Below are 19,467 nucleotides of genomic sequence, written 5' to 3'. Positions count from 1 at the left end.
CTCGGCCTTGCGTTGGCTCCCTACTATGTAAGCAGCATGCCCTTCTTCTTTTCCAAAGCTCGCCTTGGACCAAGGCATGATCGGAGAGCTAGTTATCCTTTGCGGGTCGCGTTCTCGCCCAAGGGTGTCTCTGCCAACGCATTCACCCCGCGTTGGCCGGCAGCGAATGACGATCGCGGGTCGCACAACCAGGGGGTTCCGTGATGGAGGGGGAGGGAAGGGGGGTGGCCATTGGCTTTCCCGCCCGCACCAGGAAACATGGAGAGGGTGCCGGGGGGGTGGGAGAGAGGGAAGACGCGCAGCATGGGCTGGTGCGCGTCGGTTCGTCCATCCGGCCGCGTCGTAACACTTTTTTTTTTTTCTTTCTTCTTTCTTCTGCTGTGCGGTGAGAGGTAAAGCAAAGAGAGCCAACGGCCCCCGACCACCTGCGACATGGCAATGCCCCCGTGGCGGTGCTGGTCGGGGGGGCAGGAGGGGGGATTATCCTTCCACGGAGCTCGCCTGTCCCCGCGCACGTGTCAACAGCCGCGGCTGGGGGACTCTCCATACGCAGTATGCGACGAAGCGGGGACCTATGTACATAACTAGCCCCGGCCCAGCTCGCTTCCGGGCCATTTCTCGCTTCCTCTGCTTGCTTGCTTGCTTGCTTGCTTGCATCCCGACTCCTAGGATCTGCGTCCTGCATGTCGTGCTGTAGGTCGCTTCGAGAGATAGCCCCCCCCCCCCCCCTCCCACCCTCCCCAGGGCAGCCAGGGCCATAATAGCGCAGCCCGATTTCCACATGGCGAGCGCCAACCCTGTGAACTGCAGCGTCCAGCCCGGGCCGCTGGATCGATCTGGAATCTTTGCATCGGTGGGGTCAAAAGTCAATGACAATGACGGGAGCAATGGGAAGAAGGGCAATCGGCTCGGGCCCCGGGAGCGCAGGCGGTGTTCGCTGGAAAGCTGTGTGGAGCCCGCAAAAGCGCTGAAAAGACGTTGCTGGGAGCGGTCCGCCAATCACGGGTCGTTGTCCGGTAGGGGAGTTGCCTATCTGGGAACTGACCGCTCGCTCGCCCTCCCACATGGAACGCTTACGCCGCGTAACGAGGTAGTTATACTATAACCAGCAGAGAGGTGTCTGCTGAGCCCATCGGTTGCAAAAGCTCAAGCCTGTTCAATCCCCACGAAAGTCCTCTGAGAAGCCCAACTCGGGGGTGTGTTGCATCTCGTGGTGGCGATGGGACAGAAATGGCAACCCTTTTCTTCCCTTGTTTGTTGCGCCATCCAACCGACAGTCCATACACAAACAGCACAAAACGCGCTCGGGTACAGTAACACGAGGTGACGCTAGGTGAACCCAGAAAAACGTCACTCTACGGAACCAAAGCGCTTGGAAACGGAGAAGAGCGCGCACGCCAGCTTCCAACACGACCGTTCTCGTCTCCCTACCCTGGCGTCCGGCCAGGGGGGATATTTCTATCTCCCGCATCAAAGAAAGGGGTGTGGCATGGCGTTCAACAACCACCACACCCGAGATTCCAGGCTCCCAACACCTATCAAGGATTTCACTCATTCACCGCGTATACCCAAGCAGCCACGGATGGAGTCTTGAGGGGAAACCGTCCATTCTTATTGTGATGAGAGAAAACGCATTCGTCCACATCACTCACTGTATTGGAAATCAACGTAAGCTGGGCAATCAAAAGTCCGTAGCCCCCAAAGAACGAATCATCCCGTTGCCGAGGTCATGTTTTCGTCCCGACACGACTTTCTACAAAAAGCCAGCAAACAATGAAACCCTTCTCCCCGACAGCGGCGGTGGTCCAAAGCAGTAGACTCTGCCTCCGCCAGCAAACGCATCATATATCCCGTCATTACCAAAACAAGCCACCATGGTTGAAAAAAAAAAAAAATCAACACCCAGGTATCGCACATAACAACCCCCTTCTCTCTTTCATGTGCCCTGCGGATCTCGCCGAAGGGAACAGAGGGTGTGTGTGAGAGAGAGAGAGGGAAACCCCCCGGCCATGTTTCAGGTCCGGTGGGAAGCTGGCCAAAAAAAAAAAAAAGGAGCGAAGGAGGATTGATCATAAGGAAAGGAAGCAAGAGGGGGGGAAAAGGAAGAGGGAAACGCCTTTGTTCTCCAGCCCATCCGCCGAAAGGCATTCAAGCCTCAGGCCTGCACCTCAGGTGCGGCATTCTCATCCCCCTCCACCTGCACTCCCTCCTTCTTGGTCTCGGCCGCCTCCGGTTTTGTCGTAGCCGTCGTTGTAGTCGTTGCCGTCGTAACGTTGGTTGTTTTGGTGTTGTTGTTGTTGTTGTTGCTGCTGCTGCTGCCGCTCTTTTCATCCTTCTCCTTGGCCTTGACCTTGCCCGTTTCCTTTTCCAGCTTCTCCTCCATCTCCTCCATCGCCTTCAACATCTCCTCCTCGTCGTCCTCCATGACGTGGAAGCTCGCCGAGAGGGCCTGCTTGACCACCGCCTCCACCTTCTTCACCACCTCCCCTTTCGCCCCCGACCCCTTTCCCTCGGCCGCCTCCTCCTCGGCCTCGGGCGGCGGCGACACGTCAAAGATGCTCCTTCCGGGCACCAGCGACCAATCCACCCGCCCGTCGGGCCCGTACCGCTCCTCGAGCCAGACGTTGGCCTTGCGGAAGTGGCCGCACGTGAAGAAGCCGCGGGCGGCGGACAGCGGGGACGGGTGCACGCTCTTGAGGACGAGGTGCCGCTTGGCGTCGACCTTTTGGACGCGCTTCCCCGCGGGCGTGCCCCAGGCCATAAACACCACGCCCCGCGTGCGGCGCTGCGCCACCAGGTCGATGACCCGCTGCGTGAAGCGCTCCCACCCGCGGTTCGAGTGCGAGTTGGCCTCGTGGGCGCGGACGGTCAGGCACGTGTTGAGCATGAGCACGCCGCGCTCGGCCCAGGGCGTCAGCAGGCCGCCGCGGTTCGGGGGCACGACGAAGGAAGGGTAGTCGTTTTGGAGGGCCGTGTACATGTTCTTGAGGGAGGGCGGGGCGGGGGTCGGGGGGCGGACGGAGAAGGCCAGGCCGTGGGCTTGGTTGTGGTTGTGGTAGGGGTCTTGGCCGAGGATGACGACCCGGACGGAGTGGAAGGGGGTATAGCGAGACCTGGTGAGGGACAAGAACGTTAGGTCGATCCACGATATACAAAACAACGAAGCGAAAGACCAAAAAAAAAAAAAAGGCATACCAACTATACACATCCTCCTTGGGCGGGAACCACTTCCGATCCGCCTTGGTCTCGCGGTCCAAAAACCGCTTCAGCTCGAGGAACTCCTTGGAGACGAGCTCGTCCTTGAGCAGGGCCAGCCAGCTCTCGTGCAGCGTGTCGATCTCGAGCTGCAGCAGCTGCCGCTGCTCGGGGGTGAGCGTGGCCGCCCATTTCGCCTTGTCGAACTTGATGGCGGGAGGTTCCGAGGCCGAAGAAGACGAGGAGGAGCCGCTTCCGGCGGCGGGCTTGGCTCCGAAAAAGGATGTGAGAGTGCCCTGCTTGGCCTTTTTCGCCTCGGCACCGGCCTCGGCGGGGGCCTTGCGTTTAAGGTTGGACATTTCGCGGGCTGGGCGTCTGGAGGAGCAGGAGAAGGGATGGCGATGGAGTGGGGCCGGCGGTGATGCAAGAAGTTTGCGTTGGAGGAGCAGGCCTCGGCGGTTGTGGAAGAGGCTTTGGCGAGTTGGGTGGTGGTGGTGGAAAATGCGGTGGAGGATGGTGGAGAGGAAGGGCGGTAACAGCAGCGAAAAGGCGGAGGCTGGAAGCGCTGGCCCGAGAATTGGGAGCGAGAAGGCCTGGGATGATGCCCGTGTCGGCCGGGGGAAAATGTTGGATGGCAGTGGGGAGGGGAAGGGAGAGGGAGAGAGAGAGAGAGAGGGAGATAGAGAGGAGAAAGGAAGCACCGGAAGGAAAAAAGAGAAGCCAAAAAATTCAAGCCGAGAAAGTCGATGGGAAAGGGAAACGGAAAACGAAACTGATCTCGTGCGAAACAGCAGGCCGAGAGAGCCAAAAAAGAGCTGCAGCGTGGCCGGGGGACGAGCGCTCGGGCAGGTTTCGGCGCTGCAGCGGTTCGTAACCCTGCAACCAAGGTCACGCCCGGCAGCAACCTTGCAACGGGCGCCGTGGAAGCCTAGAAAGTGGCTGTCGTTGGCTGGGCCACCATTTTTAGCTCGCATGGGATCAAAAAAGCGAGCGCGTTTCTGACGCGGATTTTGGCGTCAGCCATTAACCTGCTGCAGGGGGGGGGGGGGGGCGGACCGACGGGAGTCAAGCCACCGAGGTCACCAAAGAGATGATTAAAATCCTTGGTTTGGCTGTTCGTCCATCTTCAGGTACCTTGCCTACCTAGGTAGCCGTGAGCTGCAGAATAGCGTCATCTACGCAGTATAGGTGTAAAAGATTGGGCTTGTCGGTGTGAAAGAATGAACCTACCTACCTCTCTACCTAGAGCTCGCAGTGGAGACGCCAGAAACGGACCAATAGCGGGTCCCTGACGGGGGGCGCCTCGACGCGCCTCCGGGAATGCCAGCCTTACTCTGGACGCGACGTCATTGGCTCATTGGCCAGTTCCACCTGCAACCACTTAGGTTCAGCTCTTGACGCGTTAAAGACGTGTGTGGTGGTGGCGGGTAAGGGAAAAGAAACCCTTACCCCCTTTCGATGGACCTGACGCCTCCGAAATGGACAATGACGTCTGAACAATTCCGTTGTGCATTGTGGCTGGCTGGCCTGGTTTGCATACCGACCTACGCAGTAAGATACGGAGTACGAGTCAATGAGCCATCGGAAAAAAAAGGATACGAGGACCAAACGAGAGGGATACCAAAGAGAGGCACAGAGACACCAGACACAGAGACAGAGGGCGGCATGCAGCGTGTGCGCAGTAGAGAGACCTCCTAGTAGTCCTTCCAAGCCGCGAATACTCCAAAATTACCTAACCTATGACGACGACCTGATCCGATGCCGTGTTCCGATAGTTATCAAGAATGCTCCGATGTATGCATCCCCCCGCCACCCCTAGATCGGCCTGAGAACCTCCATGATGCTCCCCCGCCCTCTCCCACCTGGTTCCACGTCTATACAACGATCAAGCCAACCGAACCCTCTCCCTCCTCCGGAGAGAACAGAGAGAGTCCCACATATACGGTTCCAAACAAAAAAAAAAAAAAAAAGAAAAGCCTGAGATCTGCCTGCCTGCCTGCCTGACTCTGTCAGCCAGCCCGCCCTTTAACCCCGCCAGTTCAGCCACGCAAAAAATCCCAACACCATCCACATCACCCTCCACACGCCCGCCCACGTCTCCTGGGCCACCAGCTTGGCCACCACTTTTCTCTGTCCCGGCCCGGCCCGGCCCCACCCCCTGCCTCTCGCCTTCCACTTGCCCCCGTGGTAGTACCCGGACCCGAAATCGTCCTCCTCTCCCTCGCTGGGGATCTCGATCCTCGGCGCCGCCCTGGACCGGCCTCCCCACCCCCACTTTCCGCCGCCGCTGCCGCCCGACTTGCTCTTCCTCCGCCCGTGGCCCGGCAACGAAGACGACAACGACGCCGACGCCGGCGGCTTGTGATGATGTCCCGGCACGGCCGCGGCCGTGACCGTGCCCTTGGGGCTCAGCAGCCCGGACGGCGGCAGGGCGTACTCGTCGTAGTCCTCCTGCTTGACCTTGTACAGCGGGAGGATGGCGGCCCGGCTGTTGCCCCGGCCGCGGCGGGAGGCGTGGGACGAGGCGGCGTAGGCGTGGTAGTAGTGGCGGAAGGAAGAGGCCTGCGCGGCGGCCGGGTCGAGGGCGAAGGGCGTCAGCCCGAAGGCCGGGACGAGGACGGCGCGCAGGGCGAGGGCGGCGACGCACGCGACGGCGAAGCCGACGTAGCGGAGGTAGGTGGAGAGCTGGCTGGGCAGGAGGCAGAGGTGGGTCTGGAGGGTGGGCTGGCCGGGCGGGACGCCGCCGAGGGAGGGCGGCAAGGGCTTGCCCGTGGCCGGGTCGATGGGGTTGTAGAGGCTGACGAGCAAGAAGCCGGGCCGGGAGACGCCCATGGCCATGCTGATGCTCTTGACGGTGATCTCGGGCACGTTGCCCCGCGACTCCGGGTGCGTCACGGCGCAGTAGTCGTGGTCGTCGCCCGAGAAGGCGTGCACCACGTTGCCCACCTTACGCACCAGCTCCTCCGAGTCCTTCTCGCCCAGCACGTTCTGGTACTGGTACCCGCCCGACACGCTGATGGCGTTGCGGTGGTCCGGGAACACGGGCTCCGTCTGGCCCTTGGGCGGCTTGGTCGGCGGCCACTTTTCGCGCAGCGGCCCGCACGGCGTGCCGGGCGGCCGGTACAGCGGCACGTGGGTGAGCAGCACGGTGGGCAGCTCGGGCACGTCGGCCGGCGCCGATGACGTCTCGTCGTCCTCATCGCGCTTCCGATGCCCGCCGTTCCCACCGCTCCCGCCGCCCGCGGCCTTGCCGGGCAGCTCCTCGACGCCGTGCGGGTGCCGAGCCTCGATCTCGTGGCCGTGGAGGCGGCGCAGCTCCCTCGCCACGGCCTTTTGCTTCTCGGCCGGGAGCTTGTCGAGAAACTCGTAGACGGGCTCGTAGATGGCCTTGAGGTCGTGCCGCTTCGCCTCGGGGGACGACGCGGCGCTCATCGAGACCGTGTCGACCGACACGAAGGTGTGGTTCCCGATGACGTCGACGCGGTTTCCCGAGCCAAAGTACGTCTCGAAGCGGTTCCGCACCGCCACCTTGATGTTGTCGCCGAAGCCCAGATCGTGGTTGCCAGGCAGGGTGACGACCAGCTGGCCCTTGCCGCCCCGGCCGCCCCGCCGGCGGCGGCCCGCCTTCTTGTCCAGCCAGGGGTTGATGAAGATGTCGCCGAACCGCGCGTACTCCTCCAGCCAGTACTCCTCGCCGTAGGATCGGAGCCACTGCTTCCAGTATTTCTGCTGGTTTTTCGGGCGCGGAGCCCAGGAGGGGTCCTCGAAATCGCCGTGGGCCGTCTTCCACTCGCGGCCGCCGTCGAACAGGTCGCCCAGGAAGAAGATGCTGTCCGGGTCGAGGTGCGTTTGCAGCTGGCCGTAGGATCGACGCAGGAAGTTGTCGGTCAGCAGCATGGTGAGCGAATCGAGGGGCCACGGACGGCCCAGGTACGTATGCGGGTCGATGAGCTGCGGGTCGGCGACGAGGGCCACGCGGTGAGGTTGAGCGCCTTCGGGCTGCATCCAGGTGGCGTTGTGTTTTGTTTGGTTAGCGGCTTTGGTCTCTTCTCTTTCTCTCGGCTGCTGAAGGGGTTTGGGACGGGCACGGAGCTTACCCATTTCTCCCACGCGCTCCACCGGCACCGCTGGACCTTGGAGTGGAAAGCCCAGCGCTCGCCCCAGAGGAGCATGAAGAACCAGATGGCGACGAGGAGGTGCGGGAAGGCGAACAGGCGGTCGTAGGCGAGGTTCAGGCGGAGGCGGTGGGCGGCGGACCGGACGGCGGCGTAGGCGATGCGGCGGCCGCGGTCGCGCCAGAAACGGAGGAGGGCGCGGAGGGTGCGCGCGGCAAAGGAGCGGCCGTTCTCGATCCACGCGGCGGAGGCGGAGAGATCCGGGTAGCGGTGGTGGTTGGGGTAGCTGAAGCTGGCACCTTTGCTGCCGCTGCTCCGGCTACTGCTGCGATACGGCCGGGCCATGGTGGTGGCTCGGCGCAGCCATTCCCCGAGGAAGACGTCTTCTTCCCGTGTTTAGAGAGGGTGCCGCGGATGCTGTGTGCTCGCAGACATGCGTGTCCCAGGCGCAAGACTCGACGGCGTGTCAAGTCGAGGGTTGCGGGCTGCCGAGGTGGAGGTGGATGGACGCTTGGAAACGGGAATAGGGGGTGGGCGTGGGATGTTTGTGGACAGCATTTCCATGTCCAAAAAGTTGGGAACGGAATGCGAGTTGCTGGTCCTGACGAGCCGAGAAATGCCAGGGGCACCCTGCGGGCCAGCCGTTGCGGGGCGCTGACTGTCGGGCTTCAACTGCCAAGTCCGCTTAAGGCCTTGCTTGCAGCCGCTTGGTTCGCCTGCCCGATGACCCAAAACGACCCACTCCCCGGGGCGCCGACCGGGGCGTCGGGGGGGGTCGGGCTTAGGTCGGCGGCCTCTTTGTTTAGGTACCGTACCTATTGTGTATGTATTGTTGAAAAGCAACAAGCCTGGAGGAACAGGTCCATCCAGGGCACGTCGACATGACATTGTTTATGACGTTTTATGCATGCATCGATCGGGTTGCCGTGGGTAGTTGGTTGTACGAAGCAGCACCTTGGCGGATCGTTTGATTCTTGACCGTACAAAGAGCTGCTTGCATGCATCCCTGAGTGGTAGGTCAGAGGTCTTTCTCTTGAATTGTGAACTGTTGAGGCTTCCCGAGACATGACCCGGCGCCACGCCGGGGTTCGGACCAGACCGACCATACATATTGTAAGTAACTAACGGATCGGCGCCGCGTGTCTACCACCCTGAGAACCTCAAGACCTCCGTGCTGCACGGCACCAACAGCCGGATGTATGACACTGTTTGCACCAACCGTGTGGAAACTGCCATAAAAAAGAGCTCTATATCAGGTAGTAAGGGAATGTAGGGACCTTCGCTAGGGAGAGAGGCATCTAGGGGAGCTGCTCATCCTCATCGCCAGCTCAAGCTCTATAAAGCGATACCTCGCCGGCCGTTGTATGTATGCGCTTTCGTAATCACACCAACTCCATAGCAGCCCTCCTGCAAAGGCATTGGCCACGATGCGCCTTTTCTTTTTCTTTTTTCTTTTCTTTTTTCTTTCTTTTTTTTTTTGCGAGGCTTTCTTTGAAGCCGGGGAGGTATTTGCTTGTAAGAGTGTCTTGGTCTCCTGTGATTATTCATGTTGTACCCAAGTGGTGATGAGCATGTCTCTCACCCCTAACCCTGATCCTCAGCTGGGACCTCACAGTGGTACATGGCCACGAGGAAAACCCCACACTGGTCGCTGATTGGCCAATCACAACCCCGCCAACTTTTTGCACTCGGAGCCGCAATCGACCTCGTCCATTTTCGCTCTCCCGATATCCCAACCCCAGATCGTCAACCCGATCGCTGGTTGCCCCCCCCCCCCCCCTCGACCGGCCCGGATATTCCACACCACCCTTTGACTGTCGCTTCCGGCCGAGGGCCATCACCACTGGCCAGGGCCCTAGGCGCAGCAACCAGCAGCAGCACCCCCCCACCCATGAACCGGCACGCGTTACGGTGCGCCCTCGGGCGTGCCGCTCCCTCCCTCGCCCGCCGAGCCGCCCTCGGCACCCCGCTCAGCACCGCGACCCCGACCTCCTTCTTCTCAACCACCGCCCCCGCTCTCGCCGACGGCGACGCTCCCAGCACCGGCGGCACCCCGAGCCCGGCCCGATCCCGCTCCCGGAGCGCCGTCGAGAAGATCACCCAGCTCAACAGCAAGCGGAACGGCGCGTCGCCCGACGGCCCCTTCAAATCCTCCAACCCGGGAGCCGGCCCGCGCGTCATCGACGCCCGCGCCCTCAAGGTCTCGCCCGGCGGAGCGGCCGGTCCTTCGTCCGGCTCCGGGCCCAAGGTCCTCAACCTCCGCAGCCTCCGCGGCCGCGGCGGCGGCGCCGGCGGCGGCGGCAGCACCGGCCTTCGTCGGCGGGCGCCCTTCGGCGCGGATGGCGGGCCGCTGCTCGGCCGGACGCCTGAGCGGTTCGGAGCGCGGCCGGGGCCGCGAGCCGGCGGTCGCCCCGGAACCGGAGCCGGAGCCGCCAGGGGCCGTGGAGGCTCAAGGCTCGGCGCGCGCGGGGCCCTCGCGGCCGCCGGCGGCCGCGGTGGCGCGCGGAGAGCCCGCGGCGGGACGCGGAGAGCGGGAGGGGCCCGGCGCGGCAGGGGTGACAAGGACGAGGGCAGCAAGGCGGGACAGCAAGGGTCCAAGCTGACGTGGACGCCCGAGGAGCAGGCCGTGATCGACCGGCTCGAGAAGGGCGAGGTGGTGCGGTTCGACCCGGCGCTCCCGACGGCGGACAAGCTGGCGGGCTACGGGTCGCCGCTGGCGACCGACGCCCCGCAGGGCCGGGTCGAGACGGTGATGCGCGCGATGCGCGTCATGACGGGCGGCATGGCCTTCAACCCGGAGTCGGGCGTCACGGCCGACGTGCGCGAGGTGGTCAAGCGGTACCGCGAAAAGAAGCCCGTCTTCGTCCACAGCCAGGCCGAGAAGGAGTGGATCGAGTGGGCCAAGCCCAAGTACCGCCTCGTCGGCCCCAGCGAGGACGTCAAGAAGGCCATCCTCAACACCGTCGTCTCGGGCAAGTACCAGCCGACGTCCGGCTTCGCCGACCTCAGCGACGCCAAGGCCGCCCCGGCCGCCAAGCTGACCCCCGCCGTCAAGAACATCATGGCCGCCCAGCTTTCGCGCACCGGCACCTACACCGCCAACGACTCGAAGCGTTTTATCGACAAGGTTCTCTCGCTACTGCCGGCCCAAGCCGCGGGGGAGGCCGCGGCTCCACGAGCCCCGCCGAAACCATGATGATGACGAGCATGAGCCAAGGGGAAGGGGGCGGTGGAAGAGAGCATAAGGACGGCGATGTGTTTGAGCTAGAAGAAGAGAGGGTTCCATGTAAACATGTAACAATAGATGTCAACGAATCCCAAACAAGACTGTCGTCTCGGTACGCTGTCAAATGCGTTGTTTATGCGTAGGCCAAGGTAGATCTCTCTCTCTCTCTCTCTCTCCCCTGCTTTCTTTCTCCCTGCCTTTGGTATCTCAATAGAAATAAACCATGGGAATACCGGCTTGTATTGACCCTTGGATCCTTTTTGGGTTTGTTTTGTTTTCTCTCCCAATCCTTCCTTTCGCTCATGGATCAAGTCACCCGGCCCTCGCCATGATGGCATTCACCACCTCCTTCTCCCTCTGCTGGATCACCTTCATCCTCTCGTCCTGGAGCTTCTGCACCTTGTCGGTCAGCCTCCGCGCGTCGTCGCTGAGCAGCGCGCCCTTGGCCTTGAGCTTCTTGACGAGCTCGGCCCGCTTGTGCGCGTCGCCGCGCACCCGCTCCCGCCAGGCCTGGCACACCTCCTTGGCCCGCCGCGCCGTCTCCTCGACGCGCTCCGGCTCCGCCGTCATGACGAGCTCCAGCGGGTTGTCCGGGCTGCGCTGCGGCTGCTGGTTGAACCCCTCGGCCTTTTGCACGGCGCTGAGGATGGGCTTGATGGACGCCTCGTCAAAGGCCAGGATGCTCCACCGCCGGGCGCCCGCGCCGCCGCCGCCGCCGCCGCCGACGCCGCCCAGAGGCGCGATCGTGGCGAGCTCCCGCAGCGGGAACGTCTGCGGGCTCTTGCGGTCCGGCTGCACGGGGATCGCGCCGATCGCGTCGGCCGTGAACCGGCCGCCGCCGGCGGAGCGGAGCGTCTTGAGCTCCGCGGCAAAGTGCTCCTCGGCGCGGCTAAAGGCGGCCGTCAGGTCGTCGAGGTTGAAGGGGTCCGGGCCTTCGCCGGCGCCGGCCCCGCCCGAGGGCTCGGCCTTGCCCGAGTCCTTGTGACCCTTGTCCTTCTTGCCGGCCTTGCCCCCGTCGTCGTTCCCCTTGCGCTTTTGGCAGGTCGCCGTCTGCGAGAAGGGCCTCGCCGCGGCGGCGCCGGCCGGACGCTGCCACGGGGCTGTCGAGGCCACCGCCGGCCGTGCGCTTCGGATCACGGCGAGGAGGGCGCTCCTGTGCAACGAGGAAAAGAAAAGAAAAGGTTAGCAGGGCATGGACCGCGTTGGGAGGTCGAAAGTGTGCCATTGGACCTTGAACCCACCTCGAGGAGGACACGCGGGCGACAGCCTGGCTGCGCAGGACCTTGCTGGCGGCTCGAAGGGTCGTCATGGCAGGCAATGGGCGGTTTCTTTCGGGGGCCCTCTTCGGGTTGTAAAAGGTCAAGCTTGGCGCTTGTCGTTTGGCGTGGTGGGCGGGCGGCGCTATCCCGCGACCAATCAAGTGCCTGCGTCCCAGCCTTCCTTCAAAGTTTGACAAGCGCCCGGTTTTGGGATCGTTTAAACAATGACTGCGTGGCCCAGTGGTTAAGGCATCTGCTTTACATACCCTAACCCTTTCGTGGTTGGCGGGAAACGCAGAGGATCGCAGGTTCGAGCCCTGCCGCGGTCATTTTTTTTCTCCTGGCTATCAGGATGATTCTGTTGTCTTTTTGTCTTTGTTTTTGCCATAATCAAGACGGGAACCGTTGCTGACTTTTTCCGTGTTTGTATGTGCACAAGGATGGACCGCTCTGCGCACGATGGGGGTTGTTGGACGCTTGGAGGCGGCTGTTGGTTGCGCTTACATATAAGGGACCGACCTGTTTGCAGACATCAGCGGCAGGTAGGTCAGCCACTACATGGGACGTCCCAAGCAAGATTGATGCGGTATGCCAATAGGTCAGGCCGGTAGGCAAGGTACTACGAGGTACTTCTGTATCTGATGTGGATAGGCAAGGTACGGTATCTACCAGGTACCTAGGTAGCTAGTCAATAAATAAACCCCAAACACAGCCGCTTTTGACTCCGAAGGCCAGGTTCCAAGAGCAAGAAAAAAAACAACAAATAACCCGACAAACCCGCTGCACATACCAACTGAGAGACCACGCCTGACCCAACAACACCGTTGATCTTGATCAAATCGATCCAGAAACAGCCACGAGGAGAACAATGCTTGTCCTGCCTCCAAAAAGCCTCATCGTTCCCCCATAACTCCCCTGCACCACCCCTCTGGTCCACGAAAGCCAATGGTCCGGGGCAGGCTTGTCCGTCAACAACCAACATACCTGCGCGTCCTAGGGATGCTTGACTGCTGGTCCCTCGGCCGCTTATCCTGCTATCATACCATGCCGGAGAGGCACCTGCTGTCCCTGAACGGGCCAACATCTGATAACCTCGTCGTCCGTTATGGCGAGTGCCATCACGAATCCCTCCTCCTCAAAGGGCGATTCAAAGGGCGATGGGCGTTTTTCGCCTTCCCTTTTCACCCCAAGGCTACTACAACGACCAATTTCTTCTACCCACCCGTGAGGAGTCCGATGCCCTGCTTTACTTTCGCCACACGGGCGCGGGCGCAGGCGCGGGCGCAGACGCGGGCATATGTGTGTGTATGTGTGCGTGTATGTGGTTCGTCTCCCGCAGGTCAACGCCATCCCCGGCATCGGAGGTGGTCGTCGGTGCTTAGTTGACCTGGTTTCCGCAAACGAGGCAGTGGATGGGCTCCGTCCACGACTTCTCGCCGCCGACGATGCCGGAGCGCAGGTCCTGGATCTCGACGAGCGGCGGCCCGGGCTCCGTCGTCAAGCGGAGCGTGGCCGAGAACAGGCCCTCCCACGGCCGGCTGTTGTCGGCGTCGGCTTCGTTCTTTCTTGGCGGCCTGCCGCGCTTCTTGCCTGACCCCTTGCCGCCCGTCGCGGGTTTGCTCGGCGTCTCCTCCTTGGGCGCCTTTTCGCTCGTCGTGGATGCTGCTGCTGACGCGGGCGGCTGGTCGGCGGCGGGCGACGGGGGAATGGAATCCTCGGGGGCTGCCTGTGCGTCCTCATCTTCGGTCGACGGCTTGACCTGTACGTCATCGTCCTTGATGTTCACATGGACCGCGTCCGAAGCGCCAGCCTCGGCCTTGACGTCGATGGAGGGTTCCGGGCCGGCAGCGGTCTCGGACGGGCTCAGCGGGCGCGCGCCCTCGTCGCCCGTCTCCGGTTTGCTCGCTATGGGGGCAATGTGCGGCTTGTCGGTGCCCAGGCGCTTGTATGTCTCGCGCATGGCGTGATCGAGAATGCACTGCTCGTGCAGCCACTTCTTGCAGGATTCCGCGGTGCATCCGAGAAGCAGCTTATCGGGGTTTCCGGGGGTCTTGCAGCTGCAGACAAGCTCGACCGACTAAACAGAAAATGGGGGGGGAGCGGTGGTTAGCCTAAGGCCGCGGGAGCATCGGATCGCAGGCAATTCGAGGGGTACCTACGGAGAGCTCGTAGGTTCGGACGTCGAACGCCTGCCTCCAGTACAAGGCGTGCTGGATCTCCTCGTCGTTCTCCTCATACCACTGGCGAACGTGCGCTTGGCTCGTGACGCTGACGACGTTGATGATATCCACTGCCGCTCGCGTTAGCAGTCTTGGTTGCAAAACCGGAGGGCCCCCCGGAAGGCAAGGAGCGCCGCTTACTGTGATTGGAGGCGATGAGCTCGTTCGCGCCGTGGTATGGTTGGCGCCCCTGGATGATCTTCTTGCCGTCGTGGGTGCCGGCGGGCAGCTCATCGGGCCAGTACATCCAGTAGACGCGGGCGTAGACGTGATGTTCGTCGCTGGCGCGGATCTCGAGGATGCGAGCGACCCAGTCGTCGTCCGATCGCTTCCTAGGCTGGATCGGCTCGTTGTTGTTCACCGCCTTCTGCCGCTCGATGCTCGAGTCGTTGGCCACGTAGACGAAACCTTCGCTGTAATACTTGACGCCGTTGACTAGAGAGGCCAGGGTGCGGTGGTTAGCGCCGGTGCATGCGTGCGCAGCGCGCGACAACGGGCGCAACGGCGGGACGAGGGAAGAAAAAAAACTCACGAACGAAGCTGTTGTACCGCGTCATGTCCGTCCACTGCTTGGCCGGGTCCACCTGGTAATGCAGGTCCATGGTGTCGTGCGTCTTGAACTTTCCGCTGGGCGAGAAGGGCGAGATCTGGAAGAGGATCTTTTGCGCCGCATCGTCCTCGTCGCCTTGGTCGGTGCGCCGGCGCTTCTTTTTCTTCTGCTCTTTGTCGCGACGGTCGACGACCCGGATGCTGAAGGGGCACTCGGCCCTGTTATCCTCGGCCTCGGGCCTGGGCCTCTTTCGCGGCGACGCCATGGCTATCGCGAGGTTGCGAGGCGATGCGCGCTCGACGAGGGGACAAACGATTCGGGATGCGATGCCGTGCGTTGGCCGGAAGGGACGTAGCGAGGTCGGAGGGCGGGCAGACGAGACGAGAGCGAGAAAAAAAAGGCGACGTTTTGCCCGGTGCGCCTAGTTGGAGATGAGGGCGATGACGATGACGACGGCCAAGCTCCACAGCAGATGAACGGTCTGTTTGTCGATTGAGCAATTGGCAGGGACCAGAAATGGCGTCAACCTGGGAGGAAGCGCTCCTTGGGATAACGAGGGCGGGGGTTCCGGGGGTTGAGTGCGGCCAGGTTGCTTCCAAAACTCCGTAGCGCGGGCGGCGCAACAAGTCGCTGGCGGTCTCCAGGGTGGCTGGGCCTCTTTTTTTTTCGGCGGCGCCAAAGAGGATTGCCGAACGCGCCGAGCGCTTCTGACACGGATGGCAACAAGACCACCCGAAGAAAAAGAAAGCAGACTGACGAATTTTGGGCAGGCTACCCAAGCTCCAGCTATACCCAACGGTGACGGGTGCCAAAGTCAACGTGCGGTGGGCGGTTGGTTGGCGAGGCGCAACGGGGTGGTAACCGGGTGGGCAAAAAGATGACAGCAAAAATCCGCGATGCGATCGATGCGTGTCCGCGCCGCCGCAAAGAGGGTGCGCGAGTTGAAGATGGGGATGGGGATTGTGGGGGCGGCCGGCCACGTGATTTCTGGTGACCCTGCGCGAGGAGAAGCAGAGGAAAAAAGCGGGAAAAGCTGAGGCTGGGGCGCTGGACCCGACCTGCCAAGAGATGCAACATGGAAAGCTCCAAGGTCCAGGCCCAAGGTCAGAGCTTCCCGTCTCGAGCTCAGGTCCAGCTCCCACTGCTGGAAGCTGCATGTCGGCAGTCGTCCCGCCGCCGCGTCATCCAATGAGAGTGTCGAGGCAGACCAGCAACGTTTTTGGAGCTGGGATTCTTCGCTGGTGGAAGCTCCCGGGTTTACAGCTCAAGCAAGGCTCAAATCTCAAAGACTCGCTCTCTCACTCTCCGTCCATGGCTCTCATGAAGGAGCAGGGTTTGTGGATTGATACACACACATACACACACACACACATAGAGAGAGAGAGAGAGACATCCCCTCCCTACCACAGGACGATAGGTTTCTATGCAGAGCGCCAGGGTGTTAACTTACAAGAGGTACCTAGGGTGAGGGAATGCATACTATATTAATACACAAGCTCAACCTAACGCCCAAAGGATAAAGACAACACCAAACACCAAGGCCCCCGAGAGTGTGGCACGAACAGGGCCAAGAGATCCAACTCGCTGGTAAGTGAAAGTACAGGTACTTTACCTAGGTAGCTAACTGAACCTGAAAACCAAGAAAAGGGCCAACAACAAGCAAAACTAGGACCCAAAGGAACACGCAAGACCTCTAAAAAAAGATGCTACCCCAAGGACCCATGTGGAACAAATAACGAACCCACCACCTAGCAGTTCACCCATGACGCCACGTCCCAATCCCAATCCCAATCCTGATCCCAATCCTAATCCTAATGCCAATCACCGATGCCTCTCGTCATTGTTATACGCATCCAGCATCCCTCGGCTCTCATCGTCGTCGTCGTCGTCGCACCCGTCCTCCCCCGCCGCCTTGAACCCCTCGATGACCTCGGCCAGCTTCTCGCCCTCGCTCCGGCCCCTCTCGACGTCGATGCACCAAATCAGCGGCGCCGGCAGCCCGACGAGCGCCGCCAGGAACCAAAACGCCGGCCGGATGTCGCCGGACGCGTCGATGATGGCGCCGACGATGGCCGGGCCGAACACGCTCGACCCCTTGTCGGTGATGGCGTAGAGCGCGTAAAAGGCCGCCTCGCTGCCGGGCGGGATCAGCTCGCCGTACAGCGACCGGCAGTAGCCGCTCAGCCCGCCCAGCACGAAGCCGTACACCGCCGCCAGCGGGTACATTTCCCACGGCTGCTGCAGGCCGAGCACCCCCCACCGCCGGACCCAGGGCAGGTAGCCCATGAGCCCGTAGAGGGGGATGATCTCGAAGAGCGCGATGCACGCCAGGATGGTCTGGTGCGCCTGCAGGCGGAAGCGGCGCGAGATCCACGCCCACGAGAAGGCGCCGGCGATGCCCGCCGCCGTCGAGAGCACGTTGATGAGCCCCAGCGCCCACGGCTCCATGTGCAGCTGCGTCTTGGCGAACAGGATGGCCGTCGACGACGTCGTCGCCACCGCGTCGGACAGCAGGAACCAGCCGCCGAGGAAGAGCATAATGTCGACGAGCCGCCGGGCGAGCTGCACCGTGCGGAACAGCGACGCCCACGCGTAGCCCGTGTAGGCCAGCAGCGAGCGCAGGCCGCTGCGCTTCCGCCCGCCGGGCAGCGCCGGAAGCGGCGGGCCGGGCCGCGGCCGCAGCCACAGCGCAGCGGGCACCGTGAAGACGGCCCACCACAGGCCCACGACGAACAGCACCACCCGCTGCGACCACGTCGTGTTCTTCATGCGGATCAGCATGAAGATGGCCACGCACTGCAGGAACACGCCCGCCATGTAGCCGATGCCCATGCCCCGCGACGAGATGCGCGTCGACACGGCCAGCTCGCTCGACGTGAGCTCCTCGCGGGTCTGCACGCGCGAGAGCGACGCGCCGCGGCCGTCGTCATCATCATCGTCGTCGTCGTTGTCGTCGAGCGAGCCCCGAGGGGGCAGCAGCGCGGCGGTAGAGTCGGCCAGGTTCTCCTCCTCGGGGGCGCCGTCCAGGCTGCCCCGGCGACGGCGATGCCTGGTGCCGTTCCCGTTGCCGTTCCCGTTGCCGTTCGTGCCGGCGGCGGCGGCGGCGGCGGCGGCGGCGGCCTCGGCGCGGGCGACCTCCGGGTGGTGGCGGACGAGCAGGGGCAGAAACGAGTTGAGGAGCACAAACGACGCGCCAAAGGACGTGTTGGACACGATGGCCAGCAGAGCGCCCATCAGGTACAGGCTCTTGGTGACAAAGAGGTAGAGCATGACGGAGCCGCTGCCGATCCACGCGAAGGCGAGGAGCAGCTTCTTGCGGTAGTTGCCATGGTCGGCGGCGCAGCTGATGCTGACCACGAGGATGGCCTGCAGCAGCACGCTGATGCTGAACGTGTACATGGCGAAGCTCGCCGTGTTGATCTCAAAGCCCAGCACGTAGACGACGCACTCGCCCCCGTGGGCGCCCTTGTCGGAGCTCGAGCCGCAGGGTGAGGTCCGGTCCGAGAGGAGCACGCCGTTCTCGCGGGCCAGGGTTTCGAGGAGGATCGGGATGAAGGAGCCTACGCGGTCAGTGTTTTTTTGTGGTTTGTGGCGGCGGTCGGGGCGACGAGCACGTACCGATGGCTGCGCGGACACCCGCCCGTGTTAGCTACCTTATGGATGCATGGATGCGATGATGCAAAGCACCGTCAGGACAGGAGGACCGCCACTTACCACAAACAACATATACCTCGGCGGCAAACGCATACGCGTACCAGCCGGCCAGCTCCCTTTCGCTTGTCGGACGGGTGTCGTCGCCGGGGTAGCGCGGCGGGAGGAGCAGCGAGCCGGAGGAGCTCTCGTCGTCATGGTCACCGCCGGACCCGTTGCGGGCGCCGTGGGGGCCAGCGACGTAGCTCATGCTGCTGCTGTTGCTGGCGGTGGTGTATCCTAGGATGCCACCGAGATCCAAATCATCCGGGGTCGTGGTGGTGGTGGTGGTTGTGCTGCTGCTGTTGCTGTTGCGGGATCGCTCGTCGTCGGCCTCGAAGGAAGAGGATCGGACCGAGTGTTTGGACATGTGCGACAGGCGGGAGAGAAGCCGCGGCGCGGGAGGAGGTCGAACCGCGGCCGTGGCCGTGGCCGATTGGTGGTGGCTGCTGTTCCGGGTCGGTGCCATGGGTGGAACCACCCCCGTTTCCGGCCTAGCTTAGCGTTGCTTACAGCGGGTCGGGTCCTGAATGGTCCTAGGAGGTCCTTGTTCGTTGATCGTCCGCTCCAGGTTGAAGAGCAGCCCACGCGCGGACTGTGTTTTTTTTTTTTTTTTTTTTTTTTTTTTTGTTTTGTTTTTGGCGACTCGATCGAACGCCCCAACGCTGCGAAGGGAACGACTCCGAAGCCAAGCAGCCCTGATCTCAGATCGGTGTTTTTTGTTGTTGTTTTGGGCTGGCAACCGGATTGCGGCAGTTTGTGCTGCAGAATGGCAGGGTACAAAAAGGTCAGCTGAACCGCCAGCCAGCCGGGTTCAACGATGCTTGGACGACGTCACTGCTCGCTGTGCTGCCTGCGCTAACCCAAAACAACGGCCCTGGGAGGAGGTCCAGCCGGCTCCCCACCTACCAAGATACCGAATGAGTGCAGGACGTCAGGACGGGACACAAGAGTTACACCAACGAACTGCCTGCTATCTACCTAATTACCTAACGTTAGATACCCAGGCGGGCATGTAGACTGCTCGGTCAAGTAGGTAACTACAAGGTACTAGGTACCTTTAAGCAAACTTGCTTTCAACCTAGCTGGCAAAACACCCAACAACCCCCCGATAAAACAAAAAGAAAAAAAATGAAGACTTGAGATACAACCTTCAAACAAACAAGAAACGAACGAACGAATCCGAATTCAAGCGACAATCTCGTCACAGTGG

At 62.1% G+C, this 19,467-nt stretch overlaps 6 protein-coding genes and 1 non-coding gene across 7 annotated transcripts; 2 read left to right on the top strand and 5 right to left on the bottom strand.

The window, feature by feature from the left end:
• Positions 1–2,155: 2,155 nt before the first annotated feature.
• VTJ83DRAFT_2387 (uncharacterized protein) lies at positions 2,156–3,554 on the bottom strand (the record flags this gene model as incomplete). Its single annotated transcript, XM_071008651.1, has 2 exons — positions 2,156–3,113; positions 3,196–3,554. The coding sequence occupies 2 exons, from the start codon at positions 3,552–3,554 to the stop codon at positions 2,156–2,158; spliced, it is 1,317 nt and encodes a 438-aa protein (XP_070868927.1).
• A 1,666-nt stretch (positions 3,555–5,220) lies between these two features.
• VTJ83DRAFT_2386 (uncharacterized protein) lies at positions 5,221–7,655 on the bottom strand (the record flags this gene model as incomplete). The annotated part of the gene is made up of 2 exons (XM_071008650.1): positions 5,221–7,194; positions 7,293–7,655. 2 exons carry the CDS (start codon positions 7,653–7,655, stop codon positions 5,221–5,223), a joined length of 2,337 nt encoding a protein of 778 aa, XP_070868926.1.
• A 1,546-nt stretch (positions 7,656–9,201) lies between these two features.
• Positions 9,202–10,506, top strand: VTJ83DRAFT_2385 (uncharacterized protein; the record flags this gene model as incomplete). Its single annotated transcript, XM_071008649.1, has 1 exon — positions 9,202–10,506. The coding sequence occupies one exon, from the start codon at positions 9,202–9,204 to the stop codon at positions 10,504–10,506; it is 1,305 nt and encodes a 434-aa protein (XP_070868925.1).
• A 342-nt stretch (positions 10,507–10,848) lies between these two features.
• Positions 10,849–11,845, bottom strand: VTJ83DRAFT_2384 (uncharacterized protein; the record flags this gene model as incomplete). The annotated part of the gene is made up of 2 exons (XM_071008648.1): positions 10,849–11,689; positions 11,778–11,845. The coding sequence occupies 2 exons, from the start codon at positions 11,843–11,845 to the stop codon at positions 10,849–10,851; spliced, it is 909 nt and encodes a 302-aa protein (XP_070868924.1).
• A 176-nt stretch (positions 11,846–12,021) lies between these two features.
• VTJ83DRAFT_t48 lies at positions 12,022–12,124 on the top strand. The gene has a single exon. It is a non-coding gene; the product is annotated as a tRNA-Val (tRNA).
• A 1,049-nt stretch (positions 12,125–13,173) lies between these two features.
• VTJ83DRAFT_2383 (uncharacterized protein) lies at positions 13,174–14,829 on the bottom strand (the record flags this gene model as incomplete). The annotated part of the gene is made up of 4 exons (XM_071008647.1): positions 13,174–13,872; positions 13,955–14,085; positions 14,156–14,449; positions 14,547–14,829. The coding sequence occupies 4 exons, from the start codon at positions 14,827–14,829 to the stop codon at positions 13,174–13,176; spliced, it is 1,407 nt and encodes a 468-aa protein (XP_070868923.1).
• A 1,556-nt stretch (positions 14,830–16,385) lies between these two features.
• On the bottom strand, positions 16,386–18,624 carry VTJ83DRAFT_2382 (uncharacterized protein; the record flags this gene model as incomplete). The annotated part of the gene is made up of 3 exons (XM_071008646.1): positions 16,386–18,124; positions 18,183–18,188; positions 18,279–18,624. 3 exons carry the CDS (start codon positions 18,622–18,624, stop codon positions 16,386–16,388), a joined length of 2,091 nt encoding a protein of 696 aa, XP_070868922.1.
• Between the last annotated feature and the right edge of the window lie 843 nt (positions 18,625–19,467).

This window comes from Remersonia thermophila, chromosome 2 (genome assembly GCF_042764415.1).
Source record: "Remersonia thermophila strain ATCC 22073 chromosome 2, whole genome shotgun sequence".
Classification (NCBI taxonomy): Eukaryota; Fungi; Ascomycota; class Sordariomycetes; order Sordariales; family Chaetomiaceae; genus Remersonia; species Remersonia thermophila.
The sequence above is the reverse complement of the archived record's forward strand: the minus strand, read 5'-3'. Positions and strand labels throughout refer to the sequence as shown.